At 40.2% G+C, this 23,651-nt stretch overlaps 1 protein-coding gene across 1 annotated transcript in view; it reads right to left on the bottom strand.

Annotated features, from left to right (window-relative positions):
* The window catches only part of zbtb20 (zinc finger and BTB domain containing 20), a 29,244-nt gene extending 6,199 nt beyond the window's left edge, over positions 1–23,045 (bottom strand). Inside the window, exons 1-3 of the mRNA XM_053332170.1 lie at positions 22,847–23,045; positions 4,673–4,817; positions 1,960–3,489 (exon numbers count right to left, since the gene is read on the bottom strand). Coding sequence (XP_053188145.1) covers positions 1,960–3,469 — 1,510 coding nt within the window. The 5' untranslated portion in view covers positions 3,470–3,489; positions 4,673–4,817; positions 22,847–23,045. The remainder of the gene's footprint in view (positions 1–1,959; positions 3,490–4,672; positions 4,818–22,846) is intronic.
* Between the last annotated feature and the right edge of the window lie 606 nt (positions 23,046–23,651).

Genomic DNA, 23,651 nt, shown 5'->3' with positions numbered 1-23,651 from the left:
TGGATGACTTTAACCTGTACTAGCTTGTTATTACACTGTTTCCACTAGGTGTTGTATGCTACAGGAATCGTGTAAATTTGATGTGGTTTTGGATACATGTACACATTACACGTACTAGTGTAACAAAACTGATATTTTATGTAAAAACTGCTGTAATGACTTCATAGACACAGAAAGGTGGGGTTACAAGGGGGAGAAAAAGATAATACACAGTTATAGTGTTAATTCCCATATGATCAGGAACCAAATAATTAATATACAGTATTTTTCCCAGTTTTTTAAGGTGTAAACCTGTATGTAAATTTAACATAATTGTCTCTTCTGGCATTATGGGCTGTAAAACATTACCATATTAATAATTATGTAAAACTAACAGGTAGAAAAAGAGACGGATAACATTGTGAATGAGCAAGGTGTACCATGCAATTTAATTAAGTCCTGTGTATCTACTGTGTGGTTGCCGCACTGAGTGAATTAATATGAAGCCAACTGCTTTGATTAAATGAATCCACTAAATTATATTTTTACTTCATCACTTATTTTTGCGTGACCTGCTCCACCGAGAGGTCAGGGGTCAGGGTCACTGTCATATTAACTGCCTCTTCATCAGGGAAATACAGTGACCTGTACAGTAGAAAAGCTGTCTCCCTTGTCTCAGTGATTTTTTGATTGCAGCCATCCCCTCTGCTGCACATGTGTATAATGTAATAGAACTGGTGTGTAATCTGTCATTGGCTGTGATTGGACATTTAGGGGACTGACTGATCAGTGACTTTTTTCTTCGCAGTATGTCATCACTCCGCTCCGCATAATTATGTGAGTAAAACAGGACATTTGGTTTTAAATAACCTTCATATAACAGGTGGTTCTGGCCAAGTGATGGATTCTGATAAATAAAAATGGCTATTTAAGTAGGTAATTTTTATGAGATCATCTAATTATATGATATCTAATTCTTTCTTTCTGTGATGATGATTTCAGTTACTGATTGATGCGGCTGTCAGTGCTGAGGGTGCTGCACAGTGTAATGATGTGCTGCGTGAGCCGTCAACTTGCATTGTTCAGTAAGTCAGACACAAATGACGGCAAGGATTTCCTGCACTGTGGCCTAATGAATGTCATTTTTGATGTTTTTATCGGTTTGTATTTAAGTTTAAATAGAAAAACAGCTTTTTATTTGAAGAAAGCTATGTGACTGTTGCAGTGGGTGAAACATTCACACTGGATTTATTTTCACATTTGGGGCTAAAAACCACAAGAGCTGTGTCCAAATAAACTATAATACTCTCTGTTCTGTGCTAATCGTACACTGTTTTACAGTTACATTAACAAATTCAATTCAATTAGAAGGAAAAGAGAAAGATGGACACTGTTGAAAGTTAATTGTCACTAAGATTAATTGAAATCAACTGCCAATTGAATTACAGAAGAGGCTAAATTATTATTTTTCTGAGATGCTCTTGGTGTTTTTAATGTTGTCAAACTCTGTGTTGATTTGTATGCCCCCCGACTTTAACCAGAACCCAATCAGTCATCTCTGTGACAGCTACCATAACAAGAAACAGACATCCACACAGGACTGGAAATTTGTCACAATTTATCTGAATTATTTGCAGTTGTGAGCAGTTCCTGCGCATTGCACTGTGGGATACCTCACATTTACAGATAAAGCAAATTGAGTGAGCTTACTCACATCAGCGGGTATACCTAATTACTACCTCAAAGACCTGCATTACTTTAATATAGTATGAAGCATGAGTATGGTATGTGTATGGGAGTAGCTCTATATCATTATGTTGTGAGCATTAATAAACATGGATATACTTTATTGTTTCTGTATTCTGATGAAGAAACAATACACCTGTTTATATATAATTTAAATTGGAACCTTCTTACAAACTTAAAAAAATCAATAAATTATCCTTGCACTACATATAAGAGTGATACCATTTGACTTACCAGTATGGACAAACATGTGTTTGACGTAGTTCTGTTTTGCAGTAAAGGTTTTACTGCAGAGAGTGCATTCATAGGGCTTCTTTTCCCCCTGACCAATTCCTCCTGCAGCCTGTTGCTGCTGAGCTGGCGCTTGCTGTACCGACATCGGGTTCGGGAATGATGGCATTGCAGGGGGCGGCACTGCCACAAACTGGGGTTGCTGCTGGCCAGGAAGGTAAAGGAAAGGCTTGGTGTCTCTAGCCGGCTGTGTAGGAAAGAGTGTGGGCAGGAAGGTGCTTCCAGCAGTGCCCATCACTTGAGAATTGCTGGTCACGGTGAGCGGCATCCTCAGGTTGCTGGTGTGTGATTCTGCCTGGCGCATGTAGTGCGTGGCACTTGGCAGGGACTGGGACATGACTGAGTTTGGCAGGGGCTGCATCATGCTACTGTCACTAGTGCTGTGGGATGTGTCCCCATCCTCTGTCTCGTGCACTTGCTCTGGGGACGAGTCATTGACCTCTATCTGTACCGGACCTCCATCCCCGTGCTGCCCGTCCCCCTCTCGGCCAAAGCCCGTCAGGTACGGCTGCTGCTCCATAGCATCTGGCTCAGTACTGATGGAGGAGCTCACCCCTGAGTCAAAACTTTCAACCTTGGATTCACTCTCTACACCCTCAGTCTGGTCAGTGTCGTCTTGGCAGTCCCCCAAATTATCATAGCAAGTGTACTCATCTTCAGCCTCCTGCTTTATGTGCATCCCTCCTGTCTGAATGCGTACCGGTCGGGGTTGCTTGCGGCAGTGAGTGGACTCTGCTGTGGTGATAAAGCGATCAACCTGCTGAGATCTCTCCTGGATGCGGTTCATCCAAGGTGGATCTTGAGATTGCTGGTCCTTCTGAGTGCTGAGAGCTGGATCGTAATTTGTTGACAGAGGGTTAAGGTAAAGAGGGCGCTCGCGGGTGCCATTCTGCAGAGAGAGGCTAGAATAGGAGTACAGTGATGTGTATGCACGATCCACGCTTTGCTGTGATGTTGCTTGCATATAACCTGACTCTGCGTCGCTGCTGGGCCCGGAGGTGCCGGACTCTGGTGTGCCACGGGGTGTTTCCTGACCAGAATCACCTGGCATAACAGGGAACCCCCCGGGCCCAGCCAGGCCAACATTCTGGGACACGATGCGGGTACACTCATCTATGACGGTCTTGATCTGTAGGATGCTGGCAGCAGTTAGGATCTGCAGGGCCTCTGACTGAGATACCCGCAGGATCCCGCTGTACATAAAGTCAATCAGCTTTTGGATGGATTGCACTGAGACCACAGAAGGGATCTCAATGTCGCTGTAGCCCAAGAGCAGCTTGTCCTGAAAGAAGGGGCTTCCAGCAGCCAGCACGCACCGGTGAGCTCGCAGCATACTTCCATGGATCCGAACAGTCACGTCACAGAAGTGCCCACGGTTGCGCTGCTCATTGAGGGTCTCAAGTACAGAATTGCTGAAGTTGTGGAGATTGATGTTATGAATGCGCTCGGTCATCCCCTTGCAACTGATGTCACCTGAAAGCAGGAAGCAACACGCCTGACTTAGAAACTCTGACACTCATATTCACTATTTAGCTGGATTGACAACATCTGTATGCCTAAAATGAAGAAGTGAATTTAGATGTTTTTTAATGTTTCTTTTACACATAAAACAACAATATATTTAAATTATCAGTTTACAGTGTTACAGATATTAGGAGTAATACAACTGTAATTGAATAATTAAATACACAATATGTAATAGAATAGTTGTGAGCTCTTTTACAAAGAACATTCCCTTTTTTTGCCTGTATGTTAGAAAACACACCAAATAATTTAACATCTGAAGCTAAATTTGTGTTTTGAATCATCATTTAAAAATGCCACATTGCCATGGTGAAAGACAATTAAGATGGTTCCCGACTAATTGCTACAAGTTTTCCTCAGTATGTGTATTTACTGAAATTCCTCCAACCACCATTAGGTGGTGCACTGTGCTCAGAGGACAACAGCCCTCTTTTGTTAGCCATGTGTTCACTGTGATGGCGCTTCCTAACTATCCTAGGAATACACTAGATGTGACCCGGCTGATCAGTGTGTAAGATAAACTTAAGAAGCTTTTCTTCCAGGTTAGATGCTAAAAGAAATGAACATTCAAATTTAAATTAGATATGTATTAGGTGTAAGAATTATGCAAATTGTAGGTTTTGGTGATTTGTGTCAAATTAATTTCTTTGGTATATAAACATGCTTGAGTAGAATTTAAGTAAAGCAGTTGACCTTATTTGAATGACTACTGAATGCAGCATGTTTCTTCAAACGCAAGGAAACTCTCATTTTGATGTTGGAAACTGCAGAAATATTTTTTTAGATGTTTAGTGTACACAATGGCTGTCAATGAATAATGAATATAATTATTTCTGACAACATAGTGCACATAACTTTACTATAAAATATATGAAAACAAAACTTGAACATGTGGATTTATTTTGCTTTATAATTTATAATGCAGTCACACATGGAGTAGAAATAAGACAATACAAGTGGTACTAACAATAAAACCACGCTTGACAGTAACACATTATTTAAGAGTTATCTCAAATGTCATGCAAAAGCAGTGTGATGGTATTAGTGTTCAGTACGATGCTTTCCAACTAAGTTATTTCTGCTTTAGTTATTTCTAGGGGAAGAAAAAAAACAGAGGCAGTTCAGTACTCACAGTTAGATGACGTTTTGTTACGAAGATGCTTGTGTGGCTGGTGATGAAGTGCGGGTCAAGCCTCAGTTTGCTGGTGGAGATGGCTGATCAGAGGCCGGGTGCTAGGCAAGGCTGTCAGTCCTCTCTGTCCAAATCATATGTTGCTCTGCCACAGTATTTGGAGGGGAGAGAAAAGACAAAGACAAATCTTAATGCCACATACTGCCTCGTCGATATTGCCACTCCCTTAATGAACCCGGAGCAGTGTAACAAGAATATCTAACCAGCGACACGCTGCAACAGATGTGTGAAGAGTTTTCAAGGGAAGACAAATGGAGGTTCCAGTGTGCACTGTCGCATAAAACTGCCTCAATTCCTCTGAAACTTATACAAAACACTTGCAGGTTTCTAAAATAATGAATATATTGTACAATTTGGAGATTACAGGAATCTCCAAGCATCTCAAAGATGGGACACAAGGGTGCGGTTTTTTAAAGAAACTAGACAAAAGAAGCTCTTATTCATTGATCAATCATCACATCATCTGGGCAGGTAAACCTATAGAAATCTTGAAACATATTGCTGTGACAAAAAAAACATGCTGACAACTTAATAGTAACACATCACAAGACACTGATGCATATCAAATTAACAAAGGCCATAGTATTAACACATATACATGTGACATATCCATCAACAAAGAACCACTGTTTCTCTGAAGGCACATTATGCTAAAAGTTGGCCTACATTTACAGTGACCACCATATATGAAACGCATCTAATTGAATGGATATATATGATAATTAATAAATGATTAACAAAGAAATAAACCATAAACTATAAGCATGCAACTGAGTTTCCTCTCTCAAAGCACATGACCACCTATTACAAATCAAGGTTGAAAATAATATTGGTATTGAAGCGAGTACTTCTCAGCAGTTATCTGAGTCACTGGGCAACAAAACCACACCCTTGCGAAGAAAAACGATCTAAATTCCACATTAATTTATGCAGATTCAATATTTTCGAAAAGGTCTCATTACACTCACCAGGAAGAGAGAGAGAGAGAGAGAGAGTGAGAGAGAGAGAGAGAGAGAGAGAGAGAGTGAGAGTGAGAGTGTGTGTGTGTGTGTGTGTGTGTGTGTGTGTGTGTGTGTGTGTGTGTGTATGTATGTGTGTGTGTGTACGCGCGCGGATATATCTTTGTTATTTGTCATTCACGAATGCACAAATTAAACGAGACAATGTCTAATACAGACACAGGAAAGACATCGAAGTCGTAATAATAGAAAAGGGTCAAATATTAAACACACAAGGCATTCATTGAAAAACACAAGAAAGGCATTCAACAACATTAAGCATGTGATGAGCTGGTTTGGTGACGCTAAGACAGCCTTACACAATTGCTTTCATACTGTACACACACATTAGTTAGTAAAAGTTCGACAAATCTGGAAACAAAGTGATGTGAAACTGGCCACATTAAAGTCACATACTCAGGGTATCATTTAAGGTCAGGCACTCTGAAGAAAAAAAAAAAAAACCCCCAGTGAACCAGTGCATGGTCCCTGAAACAATTTCTCTCTCATTAGTCCCACACTGGTCATAGCGCCTTCAAAAATTTCAACCAATAAAGCTGGAAAAGTATCGGGGACATGAGTCAGCATGTTGAGACCATGTGGATATTTATCATTACTTGTGGTTTAAATCATAATTACAAGTATGACCTGACACGTTAAATATTTTTGGAAATGGAGTATAGAAACCTTTAGTAGCTGTCACACTGCCTACAACACTGACATCAAATGTTCTCTATTAAATGCCAAAGTGTTTATCAAATGAACAGAACCATGCTAGGATTTGACCAGACCTGTAGGCTTTTGTCGACACATATTCTTTTACAAATCTCAAGCACTCTGAGAGACGGTGAGTTAAAATTCACTGATAAAAACTAAGTAACCTCTGTATTATTATTTTTTCTTTCAAAGACTCTCACCATGCTATGGTGGCCATACTTTTTTGTGCCAAGGTAACAAATACATATTAGACTATGAACAAGCTAAAAAACGTCATGTATAAACAAGAAAGGAAACATTAGTTTAACTGTGATAACTGTGTTCAAAAAACCCAGTTTAGAGAAGTACTGCAGACAGAGAGACATGTGCTTGTTTTCATGAAATCAGTCAACTAACACATTTGATGATTAAATATAAGCAAGTAATAGCGTGTTTAACAGTGCTGGGCGATTACTCGATACTGAGCTGGATCATTCTTTGGCATGAAAACATACACTGACACACACATTTGTTCTTCTGTCTCAATCAAGACAGATAATGTGTTTTAAAACAAAAAATAAATCCATAACTTAACCCCTAAATCTGGGATTAAACTTCACCCAAAAGCGCCCATTCAAACCTTTTATTATAGATTTCAATATAACTCCAAACATGAACCTACATAACTTAAAGATGAGATCTAACCCAAAGCCACTTTAGGTGTAACCCTTACCCTTACCCTTATCTAACTCCTGCCAGTCAAAGTATCGTGAATTGACTTCGCCAAATTAAAAAAAACGCTAAAACAAATAATTTCTCTCTATCTCTTTATCGCACTACACACACACGTGCCAAAACGCTGGAATCCATCACCATGGCAAATATTTGACCTTTTTTTTTCTTTTCCTAGCTTGAGATGCAACTGTAGCCTGCTGCCACAGGGCCTTCTCATTTCTTTTTTTTTTAAACGAGGCTTCAGTTAGACAATGCAAACATATATGTACCCTCTTGGGCTTCCCTCGCCCATCCAGACATGTAAATCCACCTGCCTGAGGGGTAAAGTGAGGTGAATGCTGGCAACAAAGAAGCAGGCCAAGGGAAGCAGGCTTCAGTTGCCCAGACTGCCACTCACAACAGTGATTCCATTTTAGCCGTGACACAGTGGGTGAGCAGCAGCCAGCGCCTACCTGCAGTGAATTCTAATCAGCCCAGGGGTCTGTCTCTCTCCCTCACTCCCTCCCTCCCTCCCTCCCCTACCCTGCCTTGGACTAAAGGGGCTGATGATCCTTCAAAATTAATTAGATCCTTGTAGGAGGCGGCCATTTTCTTTCACATCCTAATGCTCCACCAAAAAACAAAATTTTTCAATCAAGCCAAATTTAGGGTGTGCCCCCCCTCCTCATACTGATCTCGTTCTTTCTCTTTACGCCTGTACCTGTTTCCTGTTTCATCACGTTGAAACTCTCTCCTCTCGCCGCCTCTCCCTCCATCTGTCTGTCTGTCTGTCTGTCTGTCTGTCTCTCTGTCTGTACCCCCTTCCCCTCATCCTCTCCTCTCCTCCCTCTCTCCCTCCCTACAAATCTTCCCCAGCACCCTCACCCCCCCACCGCCCCCTCCCTCCATGCTCCCAGCTCTGTGTCTGCCTCTGTGGAGTTTGCTGTCAATAAATCCCCAGAGGTCAGTTTGTCTGCTGGAAATCAGACACAATGCTTCAGACCGCCAATGCAATGCATGCTCTGCTGCTGCCGCCACAACAAAGACTGAGGAGGGCTGAAGGAGGGGGGGCGGAGGGAGGAGCAGGGGGATGGGGGGGCGGGGGAGGGGGGGGCGGGAGGAAAAAAAGGAAAAGAAAAAAAAAAAAGAAGAAGACAGGGACATGAGGGTTGCAACTTCACCAGCCAGACTTCAGGTTAATCAGCTGCCTGTATTAGGTGACAAGCTGATGAAATACGCTGCATCAAATTGGACATTAGTTAATCAAGGGTGGGGGGGGGGTGAAATTTTGAGGGATGGGGGATGGGGTTGAGAACAGACATAAGAGGCGTGCTTATGAAAGGAGCAGTATCAGCCATGTGTATAATATACATCTTGAATATGCAAATGCTGCTTACAGCACACACTATAAGCATAGGCCCTTGGTACATTTACATGTGCAGACAAAAGGGCCACGGGGCATTGTGAAGAGCTGCAGTCCATGCATGTGCACACAGCACGATGATAAATCCAACGCAGATTCGCAGTTATAAACAGTGTTTTGTCTTACACCTAATTAATAGTAATTTATGAGTTTGTTTGAAACCTCTGCTGCTTAACGATCACTGTCCGACATTGTAATTATTAATTTCAATCATCCATTCAGTCCAACTGCATTAGCATATAAACTACAAGAAATCATGTTTTAATAGTATGGTTTGGATATGTGATCTAATGTAATTTAGTGCACAATGTAAATGTGGCAAATTTGAGGTGATAATGGAGTTATGAAGGGTTGATCTGACAAGTGATAATTGAAGATGTGTTCAATAAAGCCACAGTTTGTTCAATTTTCACTCCTCTGACAAAACAATACACTTATAACTAACTGCAATCAGTCAACATCTCAAATTCTTTTTTTTAAAAGAGAAAATTAACAATAATTTAAACCCCAGCTAGCGCTACAGTGCCTCAGCTACCTTTGACTGGCACAATTAAAAATAATTCTTTTAGGTAACTTCATTTATCCAACAATGTTCTATTGGCTGATTAAATCAGAGTCATTTAAAGTTCTCTGTCTCTTTTTACAGTTGAGTGTTTGTCTGTAACAAGTTTTGAGGCAATTAACAGGTATGGTATCTAATGCACCTAAATAACACACACTTCAGCAGATGTAGCAGGAAACACCTCTCGTTCTCAACATTTAATTGATTCGCCTTCACAGCAGTCACTAAAACTCATCAAGCGCACGTAAGCTGTTGTCAAGTTGAGCCAGGATTTTCCGATTGCTGTGGAACATTTCCCTCCTTCCTTGACTGAAACTATATAGTGTGTTACAACATCACTGGTGAAGTATTTCTGAAACAATTCCAAATGTCTCATGATAATTAGAGCGTGTTTAAATTATATTTGTGGAAAGTGTTTAACGGACAATTACAACATGAAACCTCTGTCTGACCTTTGAACTGACTCTTCACCTACAACACAGACTTAAGATCAGTGATTCTTCCGGGTTCGTTTAAGGACAGAGAAAATATAATTCCATTAAACCACAGTAGCAGTTTGTTTCTTCCGTGAACACACTTTTACTTGGTCAAAGCATTGTGAAGTAATGACCACTGTTCAGTTAAGGTTTCTTGAATAACTGTATAACATTCATGCATTATACGTTTAGTGGAACTTATGTTAACTCTTTACAGTCTCTTAGACTCAATCTGGCTTTTTATGTTTATGATTTATAAACACATACAACAACAAAAAAATTGTATATAATTAAAAAAGGATCAAATATAAAATAACATTTAAAAATAATATCATATATATACAGTATATATATATATATACACACACATATACAACATATGTGTGTATGTTTGTGCGTGTGTGTGTGTGTGTGTGTGTGTATCGGCACATATATCAGCCGATCATATTGACAGACCGATATATATGTTGGGCTCTAGTTAAGACATCAAGACCAACAGAAAGCCATTAATATGCGACAGGATGTGGAGCTTTCAAATAAATTCCTCAAGCAAACAAACAACAATAAACACTAAAATACCATTATACAAGTGCAGAAAAGTAAAATGATTTTTTTTCTGTTTTGACAGGACAGCTTGTTCAACTTTGTCATTTTCTGTCAAGAACACATGTACAACCAGGCACGCCCCGGTAGCCTGCTGGTTAGAACGCATGTCACCCCTCCATCACTCACTCCCTTCAATTTCTGTCATCTCTCCACACTCTTTATAACAGGCAAAAATGCCCCAAAAAATATATTTAAAAAAAACGAAAAAAAACAAACACGCCCACAACAACCAGCCGCTATCCATAGCACATCCATTGTCCAGTTACAGATGGGAGGATAATCTACTCCTAATATACTTTTTTTTCAGTAAACACAAACATGAATTAGTGCAATCAGTAGATTCCATACTGTGTTTTATGAAGAGCACAGGAGGGAATAACAAGCTGTCGTTGCCTGATGGCCATTAAAATAATAAAGACAGTATCTCACTTTGGTGATGGAAAAGGCCGCTTTCATCAAATATCTCAGAATTGGCAAACGGCTGTGCTTTTGTTAATGAGCATTTGACCAAAAAGAACCATCTGACTACTCATATGATAGTCTCCAAAACACCTCTAACCCCCGAAGCAGATAATGCTAAATTCAACAGTTATCATTTAGACATAAGTGTCCGCAGCAAATGCCTCTCTACAGCTACTACACACGTCGAGGACATTTTGCCTCTCCAAAAAAGGACCTCACAGGCCATTAAGAGATCTTCATGAACCTACGCAGATGCTCGTACAGGACTTCTCTGTTTATTTCCAGTGTATCACAATAAAGAGTGATTAATAAACTCTGTTCTAGCAAGAATATCTGTTTGTCTGCTTCCACAGTATATAAGCAAGCAAGAGCTCAACAAGTGGACTGTGTAGTATAGAGGGACCATTGCACCTTTATATCACCGTAAGAAAACAAAGTGTCTTCACTTTCTGTCCTTGAGAGATAAATCTGAACAAAGATGCTTTGTGCTGAATTATAAGAGGATAATGTGAGAGGTCTGCTAACTGTGCTGTCCTTGTACACTGTAGAGAACAGCACAGCTTCTGGATATGTTTAGGTTAATGTATACTAAATTTGTCACTAGAGACACCAAACAGAATGAAACCACACTCTCTCTCACACGTGCTGTAATTAGAAGTAGAAAAGAAGAACAGAAATAAAAGACATTCAAATGAGCCTTACATATGGTTGAGTTTCATATGCATTGTTATAGTAAGAATGTGTCCCACACACACACACACGCATGCATGCACGCACGCACGCACTCTCTCACACACACACACACACACACACACACACACACACAATTGGGATGTAATTCACATTACTACTCTACAGTCTTACAATATGGCTTGTCTTGCCATTTAAACTGAATATATACTGCAAGATTGTCAGAAAAGGAAAAGATAAAAATCTAAAGTACTGCACCATGTGTTTCATAAGCAGCAGCACAACATTGCACGAGCCAGTGCCGAGGTGGTCCAGCACAGAGCTGAACTTTCACAAACACACAAGGGTGCTTTAAGCAGTTCAGCCGAACCCTGCACTTTTTGTTAGCTGGTCTGTGCTTCAAGGGTTAGCAAAGTAACCCCTCTCCCAGAGTCGTGTGAGCTCAATACTTCGGGTTTGTAAAAAAATAAAATAAAAAAAAGATGTGTAATAAAATTGTTAACATGCTGCCTGTTAATACAGACACAGAGGAAACTAGGAAAAACGGACTTTGCAAAAATGTTTTATGATGTAACATATTTCTTCAGCTTGTAGCTACGGCAACATCAACACACATGCCATCAGGCTGAGATAAATCTGAGTCATTATTCAGGTAAACCGACAATATCTTTAACATACGACAGATTTCCCTCAATAGGTGAATAAGATATTACATCCTGATTACTGATTACCAATATGAATATTCTGTGCTTATTTTCAGTCTTTTGGATGTTAGCACTGTTCAGTGTATTTATAGTTTGTCAAGCTGTTGCATAGTAAATACAGATTATATATGTTTCATCAGCTCATCTGACACATGACCCATCTAAAAGTGTAATGCTGACACACTGTAACACAGTCGGCCACATGAGTGCCCTATACACACTTTAACCAAGTGCTGGCACCTCCTGTTCAGTAGTCTGCAGGCTAGCTGAGCAATACAACTTAGATATAATGACTTTAACATACCACATTACTGTACTCAAACACTTTGAAATTAGCATGAAGTGGCACAAAGGTAAGGTTTTCTGTTAATCCGGCAGGGAGGGGGTGCCGTCTAACCACATTAGGAAACTTTATCCATACAATACTGTGTTGCAAAACAAACTTGTTAAGCAAGCCAGTTACAGAATTTCACAAGAAATGAAAGAAAGGCCAAAAACTCAAGATTTCCCCTCTTTTAGTAACGTGTCAATGACACTGTAGTAAAGACAAACTCAGAGAAGAAGACTGGATGTTATTTGGAAATTTGAGCTGATTTGAAATGCTTCCAATATACAGAGCAGTACACAGGACATGCAGATAAGCCACCAGTCCCATGAAAACAGGGTTTCACATAATAAGATCAGCAATCTATAAAAATGACTAGCTCAGCATTATTTGTCTTGAATTGTTTTCTAAAACAACTATTTCCAAAGAATACTGTGAGTAACACACACTGTTACTCAGCGAAGATAAATTCACTCACCAACAGCTGCCCTAAAAACTGATGAACACAGATGAAGTTACAATAATTTATTTAAACTTCAATTTATAACATGAAACACTGCTTAAGAGCTTTGTATGAGCCACACAACATTCATCAATACTTATTCAGCTTTCATGGTTTGCTGGCGTTAACACTCGCTGTAGAAGCAGAAAAAAATGATGTGTCATATTTTTAATCCAGATGACATTTTCTGCTAAAAGGTATTTAAAAATATATATTTAAGGCTTGTGCTTTGTGATGAAAAATGATGTTGTAAGTTACCTTTGCAGACAGGTTTCCTCATATGCACAGCCTCCTTTTATTACCCATAATTCTTGTGTGTTTCTTAAGAAGCTGAGGAGTGACTACTAGTAAAAAGTATGCAGAGGCCACCGGTTGTTGTAGTTATACTTGTTTAAGTGCATAAAAAATGGTGTAGTCTTCAAACGTTTGGACACGCCTCCCTTTCATTTGAATGAGAAACTGTGTCCATACCTTTGACTGTTGGGTTGTGTTTTTCATGTAAGCTGCTGCTAGCTCTTTTTTTTAACAACTTTTTATCATCCAATGTTGCTGTATTCAATGATTCAAGCTACTAGACCCCGCCCCTTTTTGTTGATGTCTCTCTACTCTTACTCTTACTCTGAGAAGTAAACCTATGAATGAATGAATACTGATTTAAACAGATTTACATGATGGTGCTGAACTTATTTATCTACTGGACAATTAAAGGTAGAATATGTCTCGAGATCGTAGTCGCAACAACCAAAAAGTAATTCCAGCAGTCGGGTTGCCAGGTCCGGTGCCGGATTTTATTTTAGCTCTAACTCTGTAAATATACCACTTTATCCACATGTCTAACCTTTTTAGGCGAGAAAGTAGCCCTTTAGATCCACAATGTGACGCTAATTTGTCCAAATAACATCTGCTTAAAGTTTTGTTCCTGCGAATTCGGAGCCACTCAAGTTAGCCGTAGCGAGTAACGCACTTCCGGTCATTTTCACAAAATAAAACACCCGTTGCCTTTTATTATTAAGAAAACCATAATGATAGAGTTGGTGCTTTTAATTTGAAAACAGGAAGCGAACATACCCTCACTGTAACTGACTTGAAACCACCCAGGTACATTACATTGTAACGCCAGTGGGAGTAGCAGTTAAACCTGGGGAGCGTACCTATGTTCCCCGATCGCGGCTAACTCGGCTGCTAACTCATCTGCTAACTCGGCTGCTAACTCAGCTAACTGGCTAACTGTAGACGGGATCATCCCTATGTTCCCCGGTCACATACAAAGCGGGGAACATAGGACCCGGGGAACATAGGGATGATCCCCTAATTATGTAGCAATACAGTCATACTGCACATCAAATTAAATAGGAGAAACTCCGCTACAAGCACGTCATTTTTACACACACCAAACACAACTCAAACACCAAGCATATTAATGATCAAATATCAAAATCCGAATAGCGTCAGAAAGTCAACCCACTCTCCACATTTCCATTGCTACCGTTTTGATACTTCATGGTACACAAACAAATAGCATCTCATATGAAAGCTAAGACCCTGCCGAGTTCAACAGTACCACTATTATTGTGCTAAAAACCCTAACCCTAACCCATTCTGTCTTACTTTCGAAGTTTTGTGATGAAAAGTTGTATTTGAGAGCAAAAAACGCTGGTTTTAGTAAGTCCAACACGGCTCTGCTTGTTTACAACTCCATTTCACCCAGTGCCAGCCTACAGTAGCTGCGCTGGAACAACAGACAACCCTGGCAACCCGCAATTCCGGCCGGCCGCTAATTGGCTGGTACAGTGTACACAGAACAGTGTACAACATCATTGTCGAACCCGTCAAAAAATTTTAAAAATATTAATTCAGACTTTTTTTTTTTTATGGAAAAGCAATACTTTCATTCTGTACCCCTCAAAACGCCCCGTGGCTGTATTATTTAAAAAAAAAATATATATAGCTTTTAATAAATATTCTACATATTCAACCTTTAAGTACAATTTATATTATGTACTTCAACGTTTTCTTTTTCTTTTTTACAGGAGAAAAACTAGTCTAGCTGACAGTAATAAAATCAAGGCCTAGTTGGTTTGTGCACTACCTAGCTAGCATTGTTTGCTGCTTTGCAATGTGTCACAGTAGCATCAGGATACCACCAATATCACCAGGTATTTGACTGCTGGCCATTACTACAGCTTCTTGACGAATAATGAATGGTAAATATTAGTGTACAGTACTTGTCTGTGATGTGTGCACACAGAGAGAGGAGTCACTACATTGTCCACTCGCAGCACAGAGTAGAGAGATTACACGATCACGCCTTCAGTGCCGTTTATGGTAATCATGTGGCCTTTTGGCCTTGCTAATGCACATGAATTGTTGGTCGGTGTGGTCTGTTTAGGTGTAGTTGAATTATCATCTTTGATGGTAACAATCTATAGCTTGTATGCCCCAGAGTGTAACACAAGCTCATCAGCTGTTTCTGGTATCATTACTATAAAAATCATACCACATGGCCGTGAGTATTTTCAGCAGGACCTATCATAAAGTCATTTGTACTGACATTTTAAGGCTGATGGATGTGTATTTTTTTCGGTCATCTTTGTGCAACACTGGGTTTTATGTTAACTTAAAGTAAACCTTTAATGACTAGCTCCTGTTACTTCTGTGTCTCTGTCTGTAAGTTAGTTAAGCAACCTGCCCAGCGTGTTGCCCTGCCTTCCTCTAAATGCATGTCAGGATATGCTGGACGGTCTCTGAACACGTGTAAGAATTTAAAAGAAATCGAATTAATGAATAAGTGATTGAATGGACGTCAATACAGTAACCAGCAGCGCAGCCTTCTACACTCAAAGGCCCCAAAAGACATATTGTCTAAAAATGCATTCGTGCCATTTAACCCATTCATACAACATATAAAAGAAAAGCCATCTTAATGTTAGTTTACACAGCAGCTGTAACAAGGTCTTTTATTGTAAGGGAAAAACACAGCACCACCGCTGCCACAAATGACAACTATTACATCGCTGTACTAACCACCTTAACATCTCATGGAGCCTGACACATGGACTGCATCTGTGCAGAAAATGTAACACAGGTGTTATAACTCAGAGCTGATGCTACCAGGATGATCAGATTCAGTTGTTTTTTTCTCTTTATCACTTATAAATTCCCAAAGTGTTGTGAAACAAGCTGGGCAACTTTAATTAAACTGAAAATAGCTCTGTCATGTGTTTGTTGCCAAACAGGTTACACACTCGTCCTTACAGTTGAACACAGTATAAGAAGATTAAACATTAGGTTTCTAGCTGATTTTCCAGCTACTGGAATCTATTTTGAAATCTGTCTCCATCAAGGTCAATTTCGGGGCAATAAACTATGCAGGCGGTACCGAGCAGATATTCCTTTCACTTTCATGGTTTTAAAAAATGAAAATGTAAAATGAAAATTACTTGTACAAGAATTTCTTTCAAAAGACAAAATGTCTGATAGTAATTCCCTGAAGCTGTATTTCTAAAGACTAATGACTTACTCGATAAAAAGGGGGGGGGGGGGAGTTTTACATTCTGTGAAAATACTTCCAATAATCTTCATTTGAGGTAAAACCACAACACAAATACTATTGTGTAAATAATTCCCTCTCAGTTTACACATGGCAAAGTACATACCGATGTACCTGGATTGTGCACAATCTTAACATTTTGGCTGCTGCGGCTGCTGTTTACTAGCGTGAGGCTTAAAAAGTCTTCCTGGAGCCAAGATGGAAGCAGAGAATATACAGCACTTATTGTCTGTATAATAGTTTAAAAAGTTACTGAAGACTCTGTTCCTTTTTTTAAAAATGTTCTTAAACCCTCTTCAGATACTTTTCCCCCGTTCAGCTAGGCAGTGATCTCACCATGACTTGTAGAAAACCATATGGGCAGCAGGGTGAACTGAGGACACACATGCACCTTGGCAAACATACAACTTCGCTATTAGAATCCAGGATACATTTTTCACATCAGTTGAATGCCTGGGCCTGCGTGTGTGTTTAAAGAGAGAGAATACAAATTAGCTTTAAATGCTTGTTTCTTTCCTGCTGATGAAAGTAAGGTAGTTTGTCCAAGATTAAAACATATATTATTAGAAAAACAACACATTTTTGACTTGGCAAAAATCTAAAAAAAAAAAAAAAAAAAAAAAAAAGACAAACTTTTGTGCTAGTTGTACAAATAGTTCTGGTAAAGTAGTTGCATGATATTTGGATCTTATAGCACCAAACAAATCAAAAGCTTTAAAACCAGCACTGCAGATATAAAGAGGCATGAATCAAGAATCTGTTAGCAATTTCAGCAAAGGTAATGGAAACACATGGTCACACCCACAACTACAATCTGTTTGTACTGTACGTACTGTTGATGTATCAAATAACAACTGTACATATGGATTAAAATCATGAACTCTACCTAAATTCATCCTGAAAATGCTGAAAGGTTTGTTCACTCACACACATGCAGATTACTTTATCATTAGGCCATTATACAAAAATGTTGCAATTACCTTGAGGACACTGTACAAGAGTCCATAAATTCTGGTGCTGTACCAAATTTATAACAGGCTCGTCCTGGGGCGAATGTGTGATGAACTGTTTGGAATGTTAATTTTATGTTTATGTATACATATTTTGGGAATATTCAACAGTAAAACCGTGTTGCATTTACCATCAAGCTACAGTATCTGGGAACATGAGGGCATTAACTGTGTTTCATAAGACATATAAGACTTTTCATATAAAGTTTTATATCTGAACAAAAGCTTCCTGACAACAACATGGCACATTCGCAGATACTTATTCAGTCTCAATGTGTGCTTTCATTACACATTCCTGTGATACTTGCAGGGAGGGGAGATTCCAAAACAAAAGTCCTTTGAAAAGTGGAAAACATGCCTTAAAGATTTTTCGTTTGTCCGTTTTTTTTTTCTTCTGCATGCTGCGTGCTCTGAAAGTCACTGGGCTGTGACAGAAGCAGAGTTTTATAAAAAGTTATTTTCATCAACAGCTTTTTAGATTCTCAATAGCATTCAAATCAAAAGGAGGGAGAATTTTAAGAATTCCTGCTCAGTGAATTGACAAATTGAGCCAGTCTAATGTGAAATATAGAGGCTTTGAAAGTTTTCTTTAGGCAATATGAATACATAATAATGGTTGCAAAACAAAAAAATCTTCAGTTTTATTCAAAAAATGATTTTATCCTAATAAAATGATCCCCTCACTAAAAAACAAGACATTTTCCTCCCCTTAAACATACATATTATTATCTCTCCTTGCCTTACAGCTGGAAGGAAACCATCAGGACTCATTTTTATGTTGCATAAACTCTCCTTAATTACAAAGGGAGCCTGTATGGATTCTCAACAGGTTTTAGCAATTGTGTTATTAGTATTTCCAAGAACAAAAAAATATATAACGTGAGGAGAAGCATGTTATGTGTGAAAAAGGTGCTTTGTGGGTAGAAGGATCCAAGCCAGTTAGCCAGGAGGCAGTTAGCCTGCCAATACTCTCCAGTTTGCAGATATGGTGACTATTTACCAAAGAGGAGTTTAGCAAGCAGTCACTAATTTCATTATATGATTGAGAGATAAGAGAAAATAAATGAACATATGTGTGATATAAAATAATTAAAGAGCTCTCTACAGCTTTTAAGGTTTTTTTAAGTTGCTATGGTAACTGGGGACTCAAATACAGTATTACAGCTGCAGCTGCTGTGAAACAGCAGTTTTGGCAGTAAACATCAGGTGAGAAACGGTATGTGTTCTTCCTAAACAAAAAAACAAATCTTTGAGCTCAAAGTCTATTAAAAGGCTTTAAGGCGATTCTGTAGTTAATTATGTGACTTATCATTAACTTTTAGATGTGCACCTGAAAACACTCTGTGTTGGCAATCACGTCAAAGATTAGTTTTGCTTCATGGGGGAATATTCCTCTAACGAGTATCATACCGAAACAAACTTAAAAAAAAAAAAAAAAAAAAAAAAAGGGAAAAAAAAGGGGAAGGGAGGAGGGGGGTAAACACTGTCTGAGACAACAAGGCCAAGCAGTTAACAAGCACTGACTGTGCCATTCTGGACGTAATCCACAAAGTGGCTCGTTATATCGATGGATTTCAACTGCATTCCCAAAATGGCTGCCAAAATATGTTCAACTAGGGTAGAGGAAGTGCCAGGATGGACTCAAGTGCATATTTTTATTTTAACATTTCTTGTCATACGATGGTAAAATACTCTACTTGGAATTATAAATTACAACATTAATTTGATATATTCTATAAAGCTTCACCAGTTCTGAGAGCAGATATTTTAATTATTTTATTATTATTATTATTATAAAGCTGCTCCATACATGCTTAAATTTGCATCCAAATTTAAACTTCCTGTATTTTCTTATACTTTAATATAAAACTGCAATTCTTTTAATTTACATACATGGCAAAATAAGCAGCACTGCATGATTGAGTGGATTAATGTGAATTCCACTCATGACCAATATTACATGCTCTCTCCCACACCTCCCATCCTTCCCACTACATACTGTCCATAAAGCCTGACTACTTTTCTAGAGAGCTGAATTGAAACATTAGCATGAACATATATTTACACACTCAGTTATGTAAGTTACTGGCCAACAGGATTACCTGGTGAAAGCCTGGTGAAAATGGTCGGAGTGGGAACAACTACCAGTAAATGTGGCATTGCGGAGGCTTCACAGAGATGTCTCTATTTGGGCAGCAGTTCCTCTACTGTGCTTCAAAATTATTTGGAATACTGACCTGCCATCTGTGCGCATGTACAGTACACCATGATTGTTTTTTTGTGATATGTGTCTTCCAAAAAAGCGCCCATTACATTAGCGGAGCCTGGTACCCTTAAACATTTTCACTTGAGTAAACCCAAATAATCAGGTGGGAGGCAACGTGTGAAGGAGTGAATAAGTCAGCTGGAAACATTTTGAAAACTGAATGCTAGAGGCACGCGCTTGTGTTGGTCAGTTGGTCGACAATACATTGCAGAATGTGAAGAGAAGGTGACAAGCTGCAGAGCAAGAGTGAAGGATGGTGAAGCCAAAAGAAAATTGGGATTGATTGCAGCGTGTGGATTAACTGAACACCTCTCTCTCCCCCCTCCCCTTGCTTTCATCTGAGCAGGTCTACAGTTTATCTGCTGGGTCTCCTTCATATAATAATGAGTTTCCTTCGTCTGCAGACATGCTCTTAAATATTCATTAGTCATGGGTGGGTTTTAGCAGTGACACAGAAAGCAGGCAAATGGCGATGGCTCAAACACTGTGCATATTAATGCACATGTGGAATATATACATATAAATACTCATTAACGACTTAACGGAGATGAAACTGGGCACCTGATACTCTGGACGACAACACACACACACACACACACACACACACACACACACACACACACACACACACACCCAGGGCACATAATGGCTGTCTCTCTTTCAGCAGCTAGTGTACACCTCTGTGTTGATATAACAAGAGTTTTTGACATTAAGCTGTGGTGAGAGCTCACTTACACACACAGAACAAGCACTCTCCAATTTACCAAACAATAAAACGTCCAAAAATACAGGTGTTAAGTTCATTCTCTTCACATGAGGGGGATTCAATCCAGTTTATACTTTGTGACAATGTACATTTCACTTGGCTCACCCACATGCAGCCTGTCAATCATTCTGGTCCAAAGAAAGATTTCTAAGTATGACTTACAACAAGGTGAAATGTGGCATTTCTGCTACACCAGGCTGCAGGCTCTGCTCCTCCAAATGTGCCCATTCAAAAAACAAATGATCCAGTGCAGCCATCAATTACGTAACGGAGCCTATAGGACTATAACTCATTTACGTTGTGGGGGACATATTGTGAATGAAGGCGGGGAGGGGGAGTGATCACAACAAAAGAGGAAAAAAAGGGATGAACGCACAATTATATGGTAAAAACCTCTCTCATGCTCACACTCACACACACACACACACACACAGGTGCAAACCCACAGACCGTGTCTACACTGGAGGGAGCTGGACGCAGCGCTGCGCTCTCATGCAGCCCCCCCCCCCTCCAACAACCCTCCCCACCACCACCACCCTACTCCCGTGTCAAACCCGGGTCCGGCCTACTTGTTTTTGACCACTCGCGTCTTCTCACGGAAACAGCTTCAGTGACCACACCAAAACCGACCTGAGACATGAGTAATATCACAGCGTTTTACCTGCGTGCAACTTCTGGGGCTACAGACGAGCCCGCGTCCACTAATCACGCACAGAACGTGTAGTACTGTACAAACTATAACTGGCGCTTATAATAGACACGAGGACATGCTGTATTACTCTCTTTATCTGACAAAGCCAAGCGCCTTGGGTCAACATCTGTTTGCCACACACACACACACACACACACACACACACACACACACACACACACACACACGCATGCTCGTGTCTCTGTCCCCCCCCCCCCTCAGCCAGCCACACACACAGGCGCGCACGGATGGACAGAGCCCTAAAGAACAAGACTGACATGTTGCTCCGGCTCAACTCCCCCAATGGCCCCCTTCAGAGAATTTTGGGGAGTCGCTGCTCCATTCATTTTTATTATCCTTAATACTTAACGTATTTTAACTTTTATCCAAGTGGTGAAGTGCCTCCTATACTGTCCTCTAATAAGCGGCATCAAATGAATCACGGGTTGCCTGAATATTTTGCAACAAAAACGTCTCAAAAAGGCGCACAGGAAGCGTCTCTTGCAACTTTAATTACACCAGAGCACGTCCTCATATCTAGGCCACCCTTTTGCCATAACATCATCAGACCGTAAACAAATTTTTCTTCACATACTGTAGGCTATAAATAAAAGCGGATTGCGACAATTTTTTTTACGTGTTCATTCATTTTTGGCGAAGCGTGGCACCAAAATCAAAGACCGGAGTCCCACTGGATGGATCTAGTTCAGATTTCTCTCAGAAACTGAACCTGCAGTATATTGTTTCACCCCACGACAAAATATTAGCCCGCCTTCCTCCTTGCTCTGCTGAGCTTAACCCCATCTCATAAATCCGTATTCATATTAATGCATTAAAAAAATGTAGGCTAGACATCTGTCTGACTATATGCGCTGGTTGTGTGAGCCGCTCGCTATAATGATGGATTTCAGGCTTCGAAACCATCTTTCCGGCAACTTCAACAAACTGAAATGTATTTAAGAAATAGGGGTGATACACTAAGAGTGTGATACGGTGGTTAATTACAATAAGGAAACGCGTTTCCTCTTATTCAAATAACTGACCTAAAAGCCAAATGCGCACGTCGGCTGCCACAGTTGTTCCGGGGCTCACAGTGTGTAAAATGTGAGCAGGCATCGCTGAGGCTTTCGCTGATTGAGAGAAACAGACCTGCGAGCACAGTTTGACCACAGTATTGTTCTCAAGTGTCGCCTGTCCGGTTCTGCACGGGCAAATCCGAAAGTGAAGGGCTAAAGGTAAAGGGGCATGTTTGAGAATAGTGACAGATGGGAAACTTGCGTCATGCCAGGGCAGCGCGTTTTTGTACTCGAATATAAATGGACAACAAAAACCCCTGGCAGCCCAAAAAAACTGAGTACCCCCCTTTAAACACGAAGGACTCGTTGCATATCATTCTACACACACTGGCGTCACATTTATTGACCGTCTGAGATCCTCTACGGGGTGAAGTTTCCGATAATATAGCCCACCGCGTAATATTTAGGAAGGTAAAACCAGCCAAGAAGTACAACATAGAAGTCTGTGGCATTTCATGCATTATCACCCGAAAGCAAACGAGCACGTTTCAATCCCCGATGTAAGGAAATCCCCCTGATCTCTCCCTTTTAATAATAGCGTCAGCCTATAGATAATGCAAAGACCCGTCCCTTCTCCTACTTTTCTCAATTTCTTACCCGCACTTCGAAGCTCGTTCAAAAAGTGGCGACAGCGTTTCCACGGCTCCCCCTGTTTTCCCCCGACGAAGCGCGTATAGTTTTTTTTCTTTAATATGTTCCTTTACTTTGTTTCATTTCTCACTTCCATCTTCTTTTCATCTCATCAATAAACACACGCTGCAGCCTACCTTCATAGAGCAGCTCGGTTCAAGTGTGCCCTCCCATTTTTTAACTATACATCGAGTACTTTGAGGGGTGGTGGTAGTGGTGGTGGTGGAGAGAGAGGGGGTGGGTGGGTGTGGAGGGGGGGGGCAGGCAGGAAGGCAGGCACGCCTTTTCACTTAAAGCTGCTATTGGAAGAACAGTGCACTGTCTTGGGTTGGATCAGAAATCCGTCAACATTGTTGTGCCCCCCAATCGCAGGGCGCACGGTGGGACGGCGAAACTGGCTCCATTATGGCTCTCTGGAAGTGGTGGGAGTTATAGTAATAGTAGTTGTAGTAGTAGTGTTCCTCCTACTCGAGGTGTTTAAGTTCTCTCCTGAGCAACAACACATCCTTTTATGAATAGAAACCATAGTGCATAACAAAACCTGTAAATGCTGCGGGTTTGAATGTTGCACCCCCGTGAGAGTGCTCACTTCACCCATTAATCCCACCTTTTTATTCACTATTAATATATATTTTTCGTTGTGGGGCTGCAACGCCTACTGTTCAAAATATCCGCGTTCACAAATGTGAATGAACTCTCAAATCTATCCCGTCTGGATCAAAAGGACAGGGGAATTGTCAGTTATATGTCCATCATGCGTCTGAACTTTGCA

The sequence above is a fragment of the Scomber japonicus genome, chromosome 13, assembly GCF_027409825.1.
Source record: "Scomber japonicus isolate fScoJap1 chromosome 13, fScoJap1.pri, whole genome shotgun sequence".
NCBI classification, from domain to species: Eukaryota; Metazoa; Chordata; class Actinopteri; order Scombriformes; family Scombridae; genus Scomber; species Scomber japonicus.
The sequence above is the reverse complement of the archived record's forward strand: the minus strand, read 5'-3'. Positions and strand labels throughout refer to the sequence as shown.